At 39.9% G+C, this 15,000-nt stretch overlaps 1 protein-coding gene and 1 long non-coding RNA gene across 4 annotated transcripts in view; one reads left to right on the forward strand and one right to left on the reverse strand.

Annotated features, from left to right (window-relative positions):
• Positions 1-11,347, reverse strand: part of LOC138056527 (uncharacterized) — a 36,474-nt gene extending 25,127 nt beyond the window's left edge. For 2 of the 3 annotated variants that reach the window (XM_068902342.1, XM_068902344.1), the window contains exons 1-9: positions 10,599-10,730; positions 9,957-10,069; positions 6,741-7,131; positions 5,977-6,374; positions 5,149-5,274; positions 3,471-3,867; positions 2,024-2,418; positions 1,197-1,325; positions 677-1,100 (exon numbers count right to left, since the gene is read on the reverse strand). In XM_068902342.1, the coding sequence (XP_068758443.1) occupies positions 677-1,100; positions 1,197-1,325; positions 2,024-2,418; positions 3,471-3,867; positions 5,149-5,274; positions 5,977-6,374; positions 6,741-7,131; positions 9,957-10,047 (2,351 nt within the window). In that variant the 5' untranslated portion in view covers positions 10,048-10,069; positions 10,599-10,730. Of the gene's footprint in view, positions 1-676; positions 1,101-1,196; positions 1,326-2,023; positions 2,419-3,470; positions 3,868-5,148; positions 5,275-5,976; positions 6,375-6,740; positions 7,132-9,956; positions 10,070-10,598; positions 10,731-11,207 lie in introns of those variants that run through there. The other variant, XM_068902343.1, reaches the window with a different exon arrangement.
• Positions 11,348-11,521: 174 nt separating this feature from the next.
• The window catches only part of LOC138056513 (uncharacterized), a 6,556-nt gene continuing 3,077 nt past the window's right edge, over positions 11,522-15,000 (forward strand). Inside the window, exons 1-2 of the long non-coding RNA XR_011133477.1 lie at positions 11,522-12,355; positions 13,410-15,000. The exon at positions 13,410-15,000 is cut by the window's right edge and continues 3,077 nt beyond it. This is a non-coding gene — a long non-coding RNA (uncharacterized lncRNA). The remainder of the gene's footprint in view (positions 12,356-13,409) is intronic.

A 15,000-nucleotide genomic window follows, 5' to 3' on the forward strand; every position in this document is an offset into this window, starting at 1 on the left:
GGAAAAATTGTTCTTATATGTCAAAAGCTACTGAAACCTTGAGCCTACTTGTTTGTCCGGGCTATAATCTTTCAGTAAAATGATTTCAAATTGCTCGATCTCGCAAAAAAATGTAAGCAAATTGGACCGCCATGATAACCTCACACTTAGGGTGCTTTCCTTTTGTCATAACTGGTCGGGCAGACCCGTCTGTTTGTAAAAAATAAATGGGGAACGCTTGTATGATAATCCCTCGCATTCTTCAGGCTGGAGGAGTATTTATCTTTCTCGAAGTGTGTTAATTGGAAGGTTCAATGGAGTTAGTCCTTCCAAATTCCCGGTCTGGCCGCTCAGTTCTGTCAATTTTATGGAAAGCGTCCTCAGTGTCTGGCTTCAAATGCAGTTTTACGTAATTTATATAAAAATACTAAAACTTCTACTATCCAACTTTTTTTTCTTCTCAAAATATGTTTTCCGCGTACCTATTACGAGTAAATAACGTCATTAAAAAGGGGGGTCACCGAGCTCGTTTCTTTGCAACACGACGACAAATGGAAGGCAAAGGGGCAATTTCTGCTTGAAATGATCATTTTCCGCGAAAAGACTGAGGTAAGTTCCAGGATGGCTTTGAATGTTATGCGCAGAAGGAGATGCGCGGTGCAAAAGAAGGGAATCAGCTTAAAGGGTTAATAATTACCTTGTCTCGATGTCAAGAGTTACAGCTCTCGGCCTGGGTAAGTTTGAAGTGATAAGACTTCTTCTAAAGGACCCATCCAATCGAGATACCTCGATCCTATTTGTACCTTCATCTGTCCAGTAAAGATTTCTCCCAATCCAGTCAATTGCTATTCCATCAGGATTGACCACAATACTCTTAGCTATGACTTCTATATCAGAGCCATTGGGATACGCTCTGGTAACTTGTTGCATGCTCACATCAGTCCAATAAACTTTGCCATCGACTGGATCATAATCAATACCTACTGGTCTTGTGATGTTGTTTTCTATGGCCAATAGCTCACAAGGGGTGTCTGTTACAGCTAAGGAGACCTTAAAAATTTTTCCACTAGCCGCATCGGGAAACAGCATGAACTCTTCTGTGCTCTTTTTATTGAACTGATCTGGAAAAAAAAAAAGCAAGACAAAGGTTTGTGATCGGATTGTGAAATTTTGGATCAAATTGTTTTATCGTTATTATTTCACGCATGCGCACTCACCATAGTCACAAGTTTTTCCATCAGACTTCAGAGCAACGCCTGTTGGACATGCGCACTGATATCCTCCATGTGGCTTTAGCAGACACAGGTCACTGCAAAGTCCATTGTTTGAAGCGCAAGGGTGAGAACCTGCCGGAAAAATGAGCAATCGTGACTGGTGCAAACAGCTCGATGGGCTAATAAAGACGAGCGTACAAGTGGCCGCGAATTATTTTTGTTTTTTTTTTTTCTTATTGGCTAAAAAAGTGAAGCGAGGATTTTAGGAAAAAAGTAAACAGAATAATCAAAAATCGCGTAATTTGTCTCGACACTCATTTGAAAACCGATGTATTGATAAAGCCTGGCCATAGACAATTAACCAATAACATGACACTCAGACAGCATCGAACGCCACAATATTGCCTTTTTTCATAAACCTATTGGCCAGTCGTGCTCACAAATACCGTAAGCAACTCATCTTAACAAGGTCGAAAGAAGAGCATATACATTGCTCCTCCTCTCGTTGGTGGAAGTTGACGGCTTTCGAACTCATTAATGGTCGGTCATTATGAAATACAGACTGCAGACCAGGGAAACAATGCAGACTAATTCTAAATGCACACTGTGGGAAAAAAACCCCAGACACTTGGGCTGATTCTCACTCCAAGTTCGCTCAACTCATGGCCCAATTAACCCAAAGGGACCCTGAGGCTACAATTGTAGCATTAGATGGGTTGTTTGCCCAGTTCCCAGATTTGAATAACGAAACTACGTTGGAACTCACCAGTCCATCAGAATTCTTAGCTGGCAACGTTTTTAATAAGAATAAAAACGCTACGCCCAAATACCTGTGATCGTCACTGACGAATCGTATAGATGGATGTCCATTGGTCTATTTAGGCCAGTAATAATCATTTCCCTTTTTCTATTGTTTAGATCAAGCCTCGAGACGCTCTTGCTAATCCAGTCCGTCCAATAAAGAAAGTTCTGGAACAAGGTCAGACCGAACGGATGCATATCGGTTGTCGATGACAAAATGCTTTTCCTGTGGCCTCCGTTAAGATCAGAGGATTCTATTTTGTCCAGTTTAGCGTCAGCCCAGTATAATAGGTTTTTGCTGCGGTCGATAGTGAGTCCATTGGGCCAGCCAAGGTTACCAGTGACAATTGTTCGTCTTGATGATCCGTCCATGGCTGCTTGCTCGATCTTTGGGATGGATCCCCAGTCCGTCCAGTACATTATACTGAATAGTGTTGAAGAGACAAAATCACTGCTATTCTAAATATCTACCGCATGGCCTTCATTTCCATGATTAAAAGGTACCATACAATTCGTAAAAGTGACTGAAACTTACTCACAACAGAATTCGAGATTACCTGGGACTTTCTTGAACAACATGCAGTACTTACCTATGTTAGTAAAGACCAGCGAAACAAAACTGCAGTTTGTTCATTTCTCAGTTAGTTAGTAATGATAATGATAATAATGGTTGATGTTGACGGTGATGATGATGATGATAACTAGGAGAGTGAGAGTGCAGTAACAACAAATACGGCGATTTCAGTTCGATAACGACGGCAATGATGATGATGAGGATGATGTCGATGACGACGACGGCGACGATGATGGTGATGATGATGATGACGTTGCTAATGATGATGATGACGTTGCTAATGATGATGATGACGTAGAATAAGATAATCATAATAGTGATGATGATGACAATGATGATGACGTCAATGATGATGATGACGATGACGATGATGATAATAATGATGATGATGATGATGATGATGATTAGACTTTTGCACATTATGCTTTTATTTTTTGCTATTATGCTAATGCTTAAAGCTCAGAATTTTTGTTATTATGCTCTTATGGCCTTGCTAAAATGCTCGAAAATTTCCTCAATCCATACACAAAAATAGACACTTTTTGATTTTTTTAATTGTTTAAAAAGCTTTTTAAGAAATTGTCTAGTTTTGGCTAGAAACATCTGAAATATATATCTTTGGCTGTTTCTCGGTGAATTTCATCACTTCAGACAAATTTTTCCTTTTTCTTGATACAAAAATCTTGCTAAAATGCTGGCATTATGCTCGATGCTTTTGCCTTGCTATTATGCTCAAAATAATGCTATCATAATGTGCCAAAGCCTAACGATGATGATAATGAGAACGATGATGATAATTAGGGGAATGAGCAGTGCACCAATAATAAATACGGCGATTTCAGCTCCGCCTAGTTAGGATGGACAAACAACACCTTTTTCTAACTGAACACAATGTAACTTACCCGTTTCTCTCGTCGAGAACTATCGCTCTCGGTTCATCCAGTCCATCCTTGATCAGCAGTTTTCTCTTGGTCCCATCAAGCTTCGCCACTTCAATCCTGTTGGTTCCAGTATCTGACCAATAGATGTTTCGTCCTACCTTGTCAATGGCTAAGCCGTCGGGCATCTTCACGTTACATCGGAATAATTCCTTTACCGAAGTCGCGTTTAGAAAAGCGCTCATTATGAAGCCTCCTTCGACGTCAGTCCAGTACACGCGATCGCCAATGGGGTCAAAGTCCAGAGCGATCGGGCGTTGACGTTTAAACAACTTCTTAGCCATGAAATCGCTGACGTCCAATGAAATGACATTGATTGACTTGTCATTGGCGTCAGTGAACAGAAAGAACTTCTTCAATTCTGTGATGAAAATATTGATTAAGTTATTATAGGTTTCCTAGCCCTTAGACTTTCAAGGAAACATAAATTCATATCTCATTGATAAGATGATGGAGCGGTTTTTAATCGAATCGAGCCTCACAAATAATTTCACCATTGCTTTGGATTTCAATTGGTTCGCTAAATGGTTGGCTTACAATTTCAGCCAATTGGAGGTAAAAGCAAAACCTACTAGCTATAGTTTTTGTTCGCGCGTGTTTTTTGGCGCTTTGAGCCGGGCTGTATGTGTTTGCTTTGCGTCAAATGACTGGTTGGCTCGTACGCCCGTTGTGATTGGCCAAAATAATTTATTTGGGTTCGCTCGAAACCAATTACATGAACGATTTACGCCAAATAGTCTTTGGCACATTATGCTAGTATTATTTTGAGCATAATGGCATGGCAAGGGCATCGAGCATAATGCCAGCATTTTAGCAAGATTGTTGTATCATTAAAAAGGAAAAATCCAGGAGAAAAATCTGTCTAAAGTGATGAAATTCACCGAGAAACAGCCAAACATATATATTTCTGAGGTTTCTACTTTCTAGTCAAAACTAGAGCGAGCCTGGGTCTAGTCAATGCCCACATTCATTCTGGTCAGCGGTTCAGCGTGTGCAGCCGCTATTTTGTTTGCTTGATATTCCAGTCACTGAAATTTTTGTTTCTGTTATTATGTATGTATTGATGGAACTTTCGAGTAATTTAGCAAGACCATAAAAGCATAATGGTAAAAATTTTGGGCATCAATCATTGGCATAACAGGAAAAAATAAAAGAATCATGTGCCAAAGCCTAGCGCCAAAATGCTAAAGTAAAAATAATGAAACAGCCGAAAAAGAGTGAATCAATGGAACGGGATTTTCAGGTTGTTCTGGAATTTCAGGACTACTTCGCGAGGCACTGACCGAAGTTTCCGATTTTTTTCCCGGAATATTTCCGTTCTAATCGATTCCTTACCCGATTTTTTCGTAACTTTTGGTCGAATGGAAGACCCCTTAAGTTAACAGCGTAGGCTTCTTGAAATCTTTCCAGAGAGAAGCAGCCGCGCCCCGTAGTAAGGAGGTTCGACAAGAGATCCAGAGAAGGGGAGATTAAACTTCTCTCTTGCTGGATGCGCATGCTGGAATAGCGCAATCCGCGGTTCAAATGCCGGCGGCTGCGCTTATGAACACTCGACTGAAATGTTATGCCTCCGTCAATTTGCATTCAACTGAGAAACTGAGAGAAGAAAGTTTCAATGCAAAAAAAATTGTCAGCAACTTACTATTTTCACAAGTCCTCCCATCATGCTTCAGGGTAAACCCAACTGGGCAAACACAAACGTGACCCGATGACGTCACCACACAGAAGTGGCTGCATCCTCCGTTGTTTACAGAACACTGATTTGAAACTTAAAGAAGGAAGATAAAACAAATTATAAACTTTAGTGGGGTTTTCAATACGGTTTTAAGGCTAATAAGTAAAAAGAGAGGCAGTGATAGCTAGATTTTTGCTTTTGCCGGACAGAACTGTGTGCAAAGTGCTAACGAAGGTTGATTTTCTCGCTTCCTATTTCCTTTATATGGAATAAACGAACAAACAAACGAATGAACACGTGAGTGAGTGCTTGAACGAATGGATGACTTAGGAAGTGAGTGACAGTGAATGGATGAAGGAATAAAAAAAAAACATAAACGAACGACAAAATAAACATATGAGTTAACTAAGGAACGAAAGAATGAATTTAATGAAAAAAGGAGGAAAGGAAGTAAGTAAGACAAAACGAACGCTTTGTTAGCATTGTAAGTAATGTCTGTAATGTAAATGGTGTTAGTATTTTAAATTAAAAAGAAAAAGAAAAAAAGAAGAAAAAAAAAAACCGAACGAACAAGCTAGTGAGTGAATGAATGAATGAATAAATGAATTTTTTTAAATGAATGGGTGAATGAATGAATGAATGAATGAATGAATGAATGAAGTGTGTGAGTGTGTGTAGTGGATGGGTGGACGGACGGATGGATAGATGAATGAATGAATGAGAAAGTGAGTGAGCAAGCGAGTGAGTGAGTGAGTGAGTGAGTGAGTGAGTGAGTGAGTGAGTGAACAAATGTACCTGGAGGTTGTCTCGAACTATCATACGCAACAATTCCCATTGGCCTGCCACTCGTTACGTAATTGCTGATGACGTAGTTCCCAGTAGTCGCGTCAATAGTATGAATGGGTCCTTTGCTTGTCCAATCAGTGAGAAATAACAGAGGAGCGATCATAGACAATCCAAATGCATGAAAACCTCGAATACTTGTATGTAAAGTCCTATTATTGCCATGATAAGTCACAGATTCAAGTCTTCCATAGGCAGCATCCACCCAGAAAACTCGCTGATTGCCTCTGTCAAGCTCAATGCCATTCGGCCAATACAAATACGAAGTCACTATGGCAGTTCTTTGATTGCCATTCAAAGTAGCTTTTTCTATTTTTGGAGAAGATCCCCAGTCAGTCCAGATCATCAACCTGTAGAATGGTTATTAAATATTAGTATCACTCAACTAGTGGACAAGTGAAAATACTGCAATTTGATTGGCTACGCTACTAGAGGACCAGGGCTTGAAATTAACTCTTTTGCTCAGGTGCCAGCTGGCGACTAATGGGGAAAATTTGGTCACCAGATCATAAATTTTGGTCGCCAACTTTGCATGCAAGGAAAGTCATCATTATTAAGTAGCACAAAAAAAAAACAGTCAATTTTGCAGGTGTTCGCTTTTGAACAGAGGGGACAAGTTTCTAACCCACTTTACGTTAAGGGTACAGGTTGCTTTTTGAAGGTTCCATGCAAATTTTAAAAAAAAAGTCGAAAAAAAAAAAAGCGACTCGAATTACCCTCTATCCGGATCCAAAGCAATGTCTCTTGGCTGTTTAAGCCCCGAGGAGACCAGAGCACGTTGGTTGTTGCCCGATAAGTCTGATACCGATATGGTATCATGTGTCGTGTCAGTCCAGTATAACTCTGATTTTCTCCATTCTACTGCCAATCCATCGCAAACTCCACCAGTTATGATCGTTACAATGTTTGATCCATCAACCTTAGAACGCTTGATGTTCTGTTCCAATACGTCGCTCCAAAAGATGTACCCTAAGCTATAATGAAAGTCTATCGCAACAGCTCGAGTCAAACCATTCACTATGGAGTGCTTTGCTGAAGTTTTGTAATCCAGGGCGATGATGTTCGTTGTGTTGGAAAATAGTAGGCACGGAGGACTGCAAATCGCAGCTAAATAAAAAATCAAACGGCAAATGTTAAGCTTTTAGATCATTGCAGTTATGATGTAGCCATATATACATACAACTAGACACGCATAAAATCTTAGAAGGCTTCTTCAATTCAAGTATTATAGAGTCCTTCATGTATATATCAAGCAGCTGACACCAATAGACAATCGCTTGCAATAGTATGTCATAGATGCAGTAGTGGTTCTAGTTTACGCTGCCGTATCAGGCAACTCGGTGTAGAGAGTTGTGTCGACAGAAATTGGAAAAAAAAGTAGCTGTGATCTGATACAAAACTCATGTGAAAGGACATGTCCAAACAGGTTTTGTTTCTAGCATGTTAGCCTATGCTAGACTTCAACTAGTTCAATATAAAGAATAACGGCAAAATATTTAACGAACTAAATTCAGGCGCGTCAATTAAATCGTACGTCTGAACAAAGAAAGGAAAAAGAATGTCGATAACAACTCAAAACGTAATTAATTAAAACTCTTAAGCTCGCTTATACAAAAAGTCGTTCAATTTTGCCAATAAAATCACAAGTAACTGTGGTCTGTATTAGCAAAAAGTTTTGTTTATTTGTTTGTTTTTGCATACTAAATAAATTATGCTATGTATTGTTTATTGTTTAGGAAAACAACTGGAGAAAATAGCAATTTTTGTTGGTTAAATCTTGCCCTCGCGGACTTACATGAACAAACAACTCCAGTCTCCTCAGATTCCAAATACGACGCTTTCATGACAAATAAGAGATGACAGTATAGATCGCTGTGTTATATATGAATAGCGGAGTTGAGATAATGTGGTTTTCCCAGTACGTCATCACCGCCATGTTTGAGATCGCTCATTTTACAATGACTGCAAAATTCTCGCGCGCTCATTGGCTAATTTTTATTGTCAGCGGACAGACACATCCATGAATTTATAATTTATGCGATAATAACGCGATATTGCTCGCGTCAGATTGAAGTTTCGCGCATTTTTGTCTCGCATTCTTCTCGTGTTTGACCCCTCTGCCTTTTCGTTATTGTAATACATATAGTCTGCGGATCCACTCGGCTATCGCCTCGTGGATCCACAGCTACTTTGACAATGTTATGACGAAATTCATGATCAATAACAGGACAGACGCATGAAAAGTTGACATCAATTTGTTAAATTGAGGTTGGAGAGATATCTCGTGGAGTAGAATCTTAGAATGACACTTTTGACTCGTCAGTGGGGAGTAGCGCGGGCGCAAAGAGCCAGCAGCAGCTAGAAATCTGAGCCCGCAGTGTGCAACGCGGTGTATCACCGGACGGTCAGCCATCCAGGTAATAACCTCGTCCAACGGGACTTGACTTCTTTCATTTTAATGAAGTTTGAAAAGTCAAAAAGGCAATCATTTACAAATGTTGGCTTCTTGGCCATGAAACTTAGGATTCCCGGCCGCGTTAGTAGTTTCATTGAAAGCAAAAAAATCCCGTAGATTAATTATCTGTGGTACCATTGCTGCATTCTCCGATTGCACTCACGTGATAAGACGGCCCTGTTGGCGCCAAAACAATAGAAAAATGTAGATCAATTTTTGCATAATAATAGAGTCAAATTCCATAAAGACTTTTTCCCTATGATTCTTTCCACCAAGATGGCCGCCGTGACGTCACGTGCAATCCAATCTCGTTCCCAGGGCTCTCTCCTACTCTTCCCTCGCTCCCGGGGAAGAGTAGGAGAGAGCCCTGGGAACGAGGTTGAGTGCAATCAAAGAATACAGTGACCGATGCTTCATCTTTGATGGTTGGTGCGAATTCGTTCATACTCAGCTTTCCATTTCTTTATTCAATTTTACTTGTTGGCACTTTAATACCGACGACTACAGCTAATCTAACGAAAAATACTTTCCCACATATAGCAGTGACACGGGCATCCTACACCCTGTCCCTGAAAATTGGCACGCTACAAAACATTTCACTTTATGTTAAAAGTATTAATTGTCAACTTCGATTGCAAATAAAATTTCAGCAATCCGAGACAGACAATGTTAATCGGTGTAACATTCATTACCCACAAGGACATGTCCTCTCAGGGAACTATTTTTTTAACTTGACTTTGTGTGAAAGAAAAAACCCTTTTTTTCACCTGACACCAAAAGCCATTAAATAAATAATAAAGCTTAATGGCCTTTAAAAAGACCATTAAGCTTAAGTGTTTCAAAAACTGAATTCGCGGATGTTTCGATTTCTCTCATATTTGAAACATATCAAAATAGCCGTTAATTAAGGAAGAGAAAAATAAAAATGTACACATTTCGCAAGCTTCTGGAAGTTAATGCAAATTTATGCGAACGCTTTCGTAAGCAATAAACTATGCAGATAACTTGCCGCAATTTAGAAAGATCAAAAGGGTATTTTCAACGGAAGTAGAAGTTTTGCAGCGTTGCACATTGTAGAATATGATGATATCTGTTATATAAAGAGGGTTTCCCCACCGAAACATAAAATACTTTCCCGACCAATTTTGCTGTTAAATATTGTGACATCGGATAGCTCCGACTTTCTATAAATGAATATTTTGCAGCTTTTTTTTCTCTTGTGTGGCTATTGTGTGACGAGAAAACCAAAACTTGAAAGCACTGCAGCACGAAACCTCGGTTACACAAAGGTCACAAACCTGGCACGAATAAAGGCGTATACAGGTTCGTCCTTTAGCTAGAAAGAGTTGGGGCAGAGAAATTCACGTTAAGGCAGCCTTCCAAAATCATCACCCGCCCATCCCTCCCCCTCAAGGATAAAGGCACACAATTCGCAATTGTAAATCACCGAATACTGAATATCCCCTTAATGAAATACCTCCAAATAAATTTGCCATTTGCTCTTGAATGAGGACCATCGCCGCCAAAAGGTGAATGCACTTTCCGAGTTGGCGCTTCAAGGCCTCCATACTTCAGCGAGCTGCTCAGTCCCTGTCAAAAAAAAGCAGAAAGTACAATAGAAAAAACTCAACTTGCAGCAAAGTTTTCCGGTATTTCTTAATGGGGAGAACTGAAATGAGGTCATGCAGGCCGTAACGTAGACGTTACAATCATGAGGAATTGCATCTTCTTTACCTTAGCGCGCTGTCACCTAAGTTGTTTTCTTCTTGAAAATTGTGAAAAATTGTCTGTCAACCGTACACTCTTGCTTATCTAAACGAACACCGAAACGATCGTTACGTTTGCGAGCGATAATTTTTGTCACTCGAGATTGTCAGTCAATTAACAACGTAAAAACACAAAACGCAAGTATTGACGAGGGAATCATTTAAGGCTCGTTGCTGAGCAGCTGTCCAGAAACATCCCCAATCTGCACAAGATAGATAGGTATAATTACGAAATCGTTGCTTTCTTCCGGGCGGGGGATGAATTTTTGCAGAAGGTTGAATGATCCGAGTCAAATATACACTTGTGCAACAAAAACAAAAACAAAACAAACGAAAAAAAAGAATTAACTCACCTTGAGTTTGGTTCACGTTTCGTCGTATGGGGGACCGTTCAGCTTTTATTCGTTCAAAGCATGTAGGGAGAGTCTGGCGCCAGTTTCTGAAGATACGATGAAATGAAACTATTCAGGGTGTGCTAACGCAAGCATCGACCCTCTGACCCCGTCTCAGACATTTTCAGTGCTTGAAATCAAAGTAAACAATGGATAATAAAATGGATTTATAACACAGTTAATGTATGTTCACCAGCACGACAATTGTCAAAAAAGGTATGGCGAAACAACAGTTCCCTCACTATGCTGTACGCAAAAATATGCTCAGAGCACCCAAGAACTGAATGACCCATACTTCGGTATTATTTCGATGTACACCACAAAAATCAATGACATGGAAGTGTTTTGATACTTAATGCGTTCAAGAGGAGAGCGGTTGATGATGTCTCCATCGGCGCGAAGTTAGAGGAAATGGTTTCATAAAATATGCCCCTTTGACAGAACGGGGGAGGTATTTCAAACACATATTCCCTGCAGATGTACTGTGTTGTTATAGTAGTCTTAAAGTGGACTGATCGGAGAAAACTAACATGTTCTTCCTTATTTGTCTTATTTATCTATTCTACTTACCACGTCAAGGCCTGGAGGCAAGATAAGGATTTAAGCCTCATCAAGTGGAGAATCGCGGTTTTCTCCAAATATGCTCGGTCACCAGAGTTTTGCTGTTTTTCGGCCACAACTTCTCAGAAATCTTACTTTATGGATACTTTATGACCCTTACTCGTGCAAGAAATGTTCTTTCAATAAAAACGAAAAATTATCAATGTTTCCTATGACGCAAGTCTTCCATATTTGAGCAGGGTACGCGCAGGCGCAGTAACGAGAGCACTAGTCTTCAATGATATGATATGATATGATATTTTATTATTTATGCACGATAAAATCATCAGCTAAGATTACAAACAATGCTAAAATCTAAATTACAAAAGGTAAAATTTTAAAATGATTACAATAAAATACAATTAAACTATATTAATTCTAAAGCTGCTTTCCATGAATGCCGTGCTTTATACTAAAATATGTCTTTAATCAGATTTTTGAAAAGCCCAAGAGACTCTGCTTGTCTCGCTTTGAGGGGTAAGCTATTCCAGACAGTAGCACCTCTATAGCTGAAGCTGTTTCTATAATAATTTGTCCGCTGAAACGGAACATTAAGCTCTCTTTCAGAGTCTCTTAAACTATAAACAGATTCCCGGTTTGTAAATTTAGAACATAGATATTCCGGTGCTAGCCCCTGAAGACACTTATAGACCATTGTGGCCAGCGCAATTTGTTGCTGGCTAACTAGATTTTTCCAGCCTAGAATTTTGAATAGCTCGCTAGCATTTGCATCAAAATTAGAGAAGGTCAAAACTCTGGCTGCTCTATTTTGCAGTTTTTGTAATTTGTCATGTAACGTGATACCACAGTTTCCCCAGGCGACATTGCAGTAGTCAAAGTGCGGTTGAAGTAAAGCGTGATAAATAGAGCGCAATGTCGTCTGAGGAACGAGATGCCTTATACGTTTGAGGGCTCCAATTCCAGAAGCTACTTTCTTTGTCAGTTTGTCGACATGGCTACTCCAGTTAAGATTATTATCAATAAGCACGCCCAGGGATTTAGCAACAGAAACTTGAGTGATAGGAGCACCATTAATCTCGGGAATTGGAGGATTTGTGAGAGCATACAACCTCTGCCTTGATCCAATCAGCATAAATTCGGTTTTTGTCATGTTCAGGGTAAGTTTGTTTGCTATCAACCATTTTTTAACATTTTCTAGATCATGGTTAAGACTTGATTCTATGTCGCCTGTATTGTCATATGTTAGGTGGGTGTCATCTGCGTACATCCATGGCACCCAATTCGTTAGAATAGTTCCCGATAGGCCAAAAAGCACGTTCTAAGGTGTCCTTGGCAAGGTTGATGCCTCACGACGTTGTAACTAGAGTACCCATTTGGATTTTCAAACGGGTCAGTAATGTTCCAACGAACCGAGAGGTTCGTGCCCTACGACAGGAGCGAACAACTCCCATACCCTCTGTCACGGCATTTTTACAGACCGATCCATTTTTAAACTACCTTTTTCGCAAAAAAAGACAGTAACGCCGTGAAAGGAATATAGGGCTGTTGTTGGCCCCTAGTCACGGGCTCCTGTCTGCGAGCAGTTGGTTTCTTCTTCGATTCCCTAGAGAGAAACCAGGGCGGGCAACCGCATGTGCGAAATACGACACGCCCCACGTGATGCATTTGACATCACTTCACCTTAATTATTTCGGGGGAAAATGTGGAATTTGTCACCTTGATCATTGCGCAGCAGGCTCGCCCGAGCGCAGCAGTTACGTAGCTGAACGCATGCGCAAGCGCCAAAACAAGTGTACTACCTAGTTTTACCGGTTCAAATTTCATTTATTCGTCCTTGGGCGATGGAAGGAGGCTCACTCAAAGAAAATAGACCATTTTACAGTTGTGCTTAGTTACCTGGCCTTTGAATGAAAGTGAGGCTGGAGTTGACCTTACTATGATATAAACCTCACTGCTTTTCTTATGTTAATGATTTTGTTCTCATGCTAATAAGTAGGAATTTACATAAGAAAAGCTGTGAGGTTTCTATCAAAGCAAGGTCAACCCCAGCCTCACTTTCATTCAAAGGCCAGGTAACTAAGCACACAACTGTAAAATGGTCTATTGCGACTGAGAAAGGATCATTTACGAAGAAATAATCCTTCTAGTCACTTCGGAACACGAATAAAACTTTAACTTATCCCTATTTTTTTTTTCAACGTAAAATACCAGGAACAGAAACAAGAAGCCACATTGACATATTGAATCTTCAAACTCCTGTGGGGAAGAAGCATGATTTGATTCATCAGACAAACGATTCGCTACCTCACATTTAAATGCTCAGTGATCCACAACACCCCTTGAGCGCGAACTCTTAGCTAAATATAATAACTATTTAAAGCCCCGTTTACACAAACAATTTTTATATGACAATTTTATGTGGCAATTATATTTGATCGCGTAGATAGCACAACAACTAATTGTAAGTGAGTCAGCAATGCCTTTGGATAGCAGAGATAAAGCAGAAATAAGGCGAGGTTGCCTGGTCGTTCTCCAATGGCGCCCACTAAACGGCATGAATTTGCTACATTTTGTGACGACTCGTCTACACGAGCAGTTTTTCGTATTTGACAACTTTTATTTGTCACACAAAAGCTAACACGCCAGCTTTTCAGCAAATACAGTTGTCACATAAAAATTGACCAAATTTCCTCGTCTACACGAGCAAATAAAGTGTCAGACAAAACAGGGCTTAAGTCATTATATTCATTATATTTACTTATAAAATGTACTTGTAATGTTGTTTTTTGCTATAATAGTATGTTCAATAAACCGCTGCACAAACACAAAATAAACATACAAAAAAAAAAAATACAATAATAACAGCCATACAGAGTAACATTTGCTCTGAATTTATTGAAACAAAACTAAGAACAAACGAATGTACTGTTTTAAGTTTTAATTTACTAGTTTAAAAACATTCTGAAACGTATGTCAAACATGCAAGCAGTTTGTCACATTATAAGCTCCAATATAAAATTTAATCACCTTGTCCCCTCATTATAGCCCGTGCGTGCAAGGTGTACAAAAATAGTGGTTAGGAAACTTTTAAAAGATATAAAAGCAAAAAATTAGACTATCTTGGTACCCTAAAATACGTATTAATTTTGTTCTCTGATTTGTAATTCTATGTGATTCAAATCAATTCGGAGTTAAATAATCATAAATAACAAAGTTTTCCTCGACGTATGCGTTTTATCTGCCCTAAAGGCCGGGACACACTAGGCGACAAGTCGCAGCGACAGGTCTCTGCGACAAATTGCTCCATGTGTACTACTTGCAAAACAGGTCGCTGCGACACGACGCCTGTTCGGAGCACACGCAGTGATCCCGTATGAGGGAGAATGTGAACTAGTTTTCTTATTCAAGATGGCTGACCATATGACGCCCTTTCATTGGTTCATTTATATTTTGTCGCAGCGACTTGTTGCCGGAAGTGTACACACGATGCGACAACGCTGCTTTCGCTAATTTTGTCGCTGCGATAAGTCGCACGAATTCAAACTGGTTTGAATTCGTGCGACTGATCGCGGCGACAAAATTCCGCCGCAGCGACAATGATTTTCATGAAATTAACCGTGTCACACAAGGCGATTTGTCGCGGCGACTTGTCCTCGCGACATGTCGCAGCGACTTATCGCCTAGTGTGTCCCGGCCTTAACAGGGAGTAGGGAATTTAAGAAACGACGACGGCTACGACTACGAAAACGCGACAAAGCAATAATATCATTGGTTAAAAGAGCATAAATAATCGTGCTGCACG

The sequence above is a fragment of the Montipora capricornis genome, chromosome 7, assembly GCF_036669925.1.
Source record: "Montipora capricornis isolate CH-2021 chromosome 7, ASM3666992v2, whole genome shotgun sequence".
In the NCBI taxonomy this organism is placed as follows: Eukaryota; Metazoa; Cnidaria; class Anthozoa; order Scleractinia; family Acroporidae; genus Montipora; species Montipora capricornis.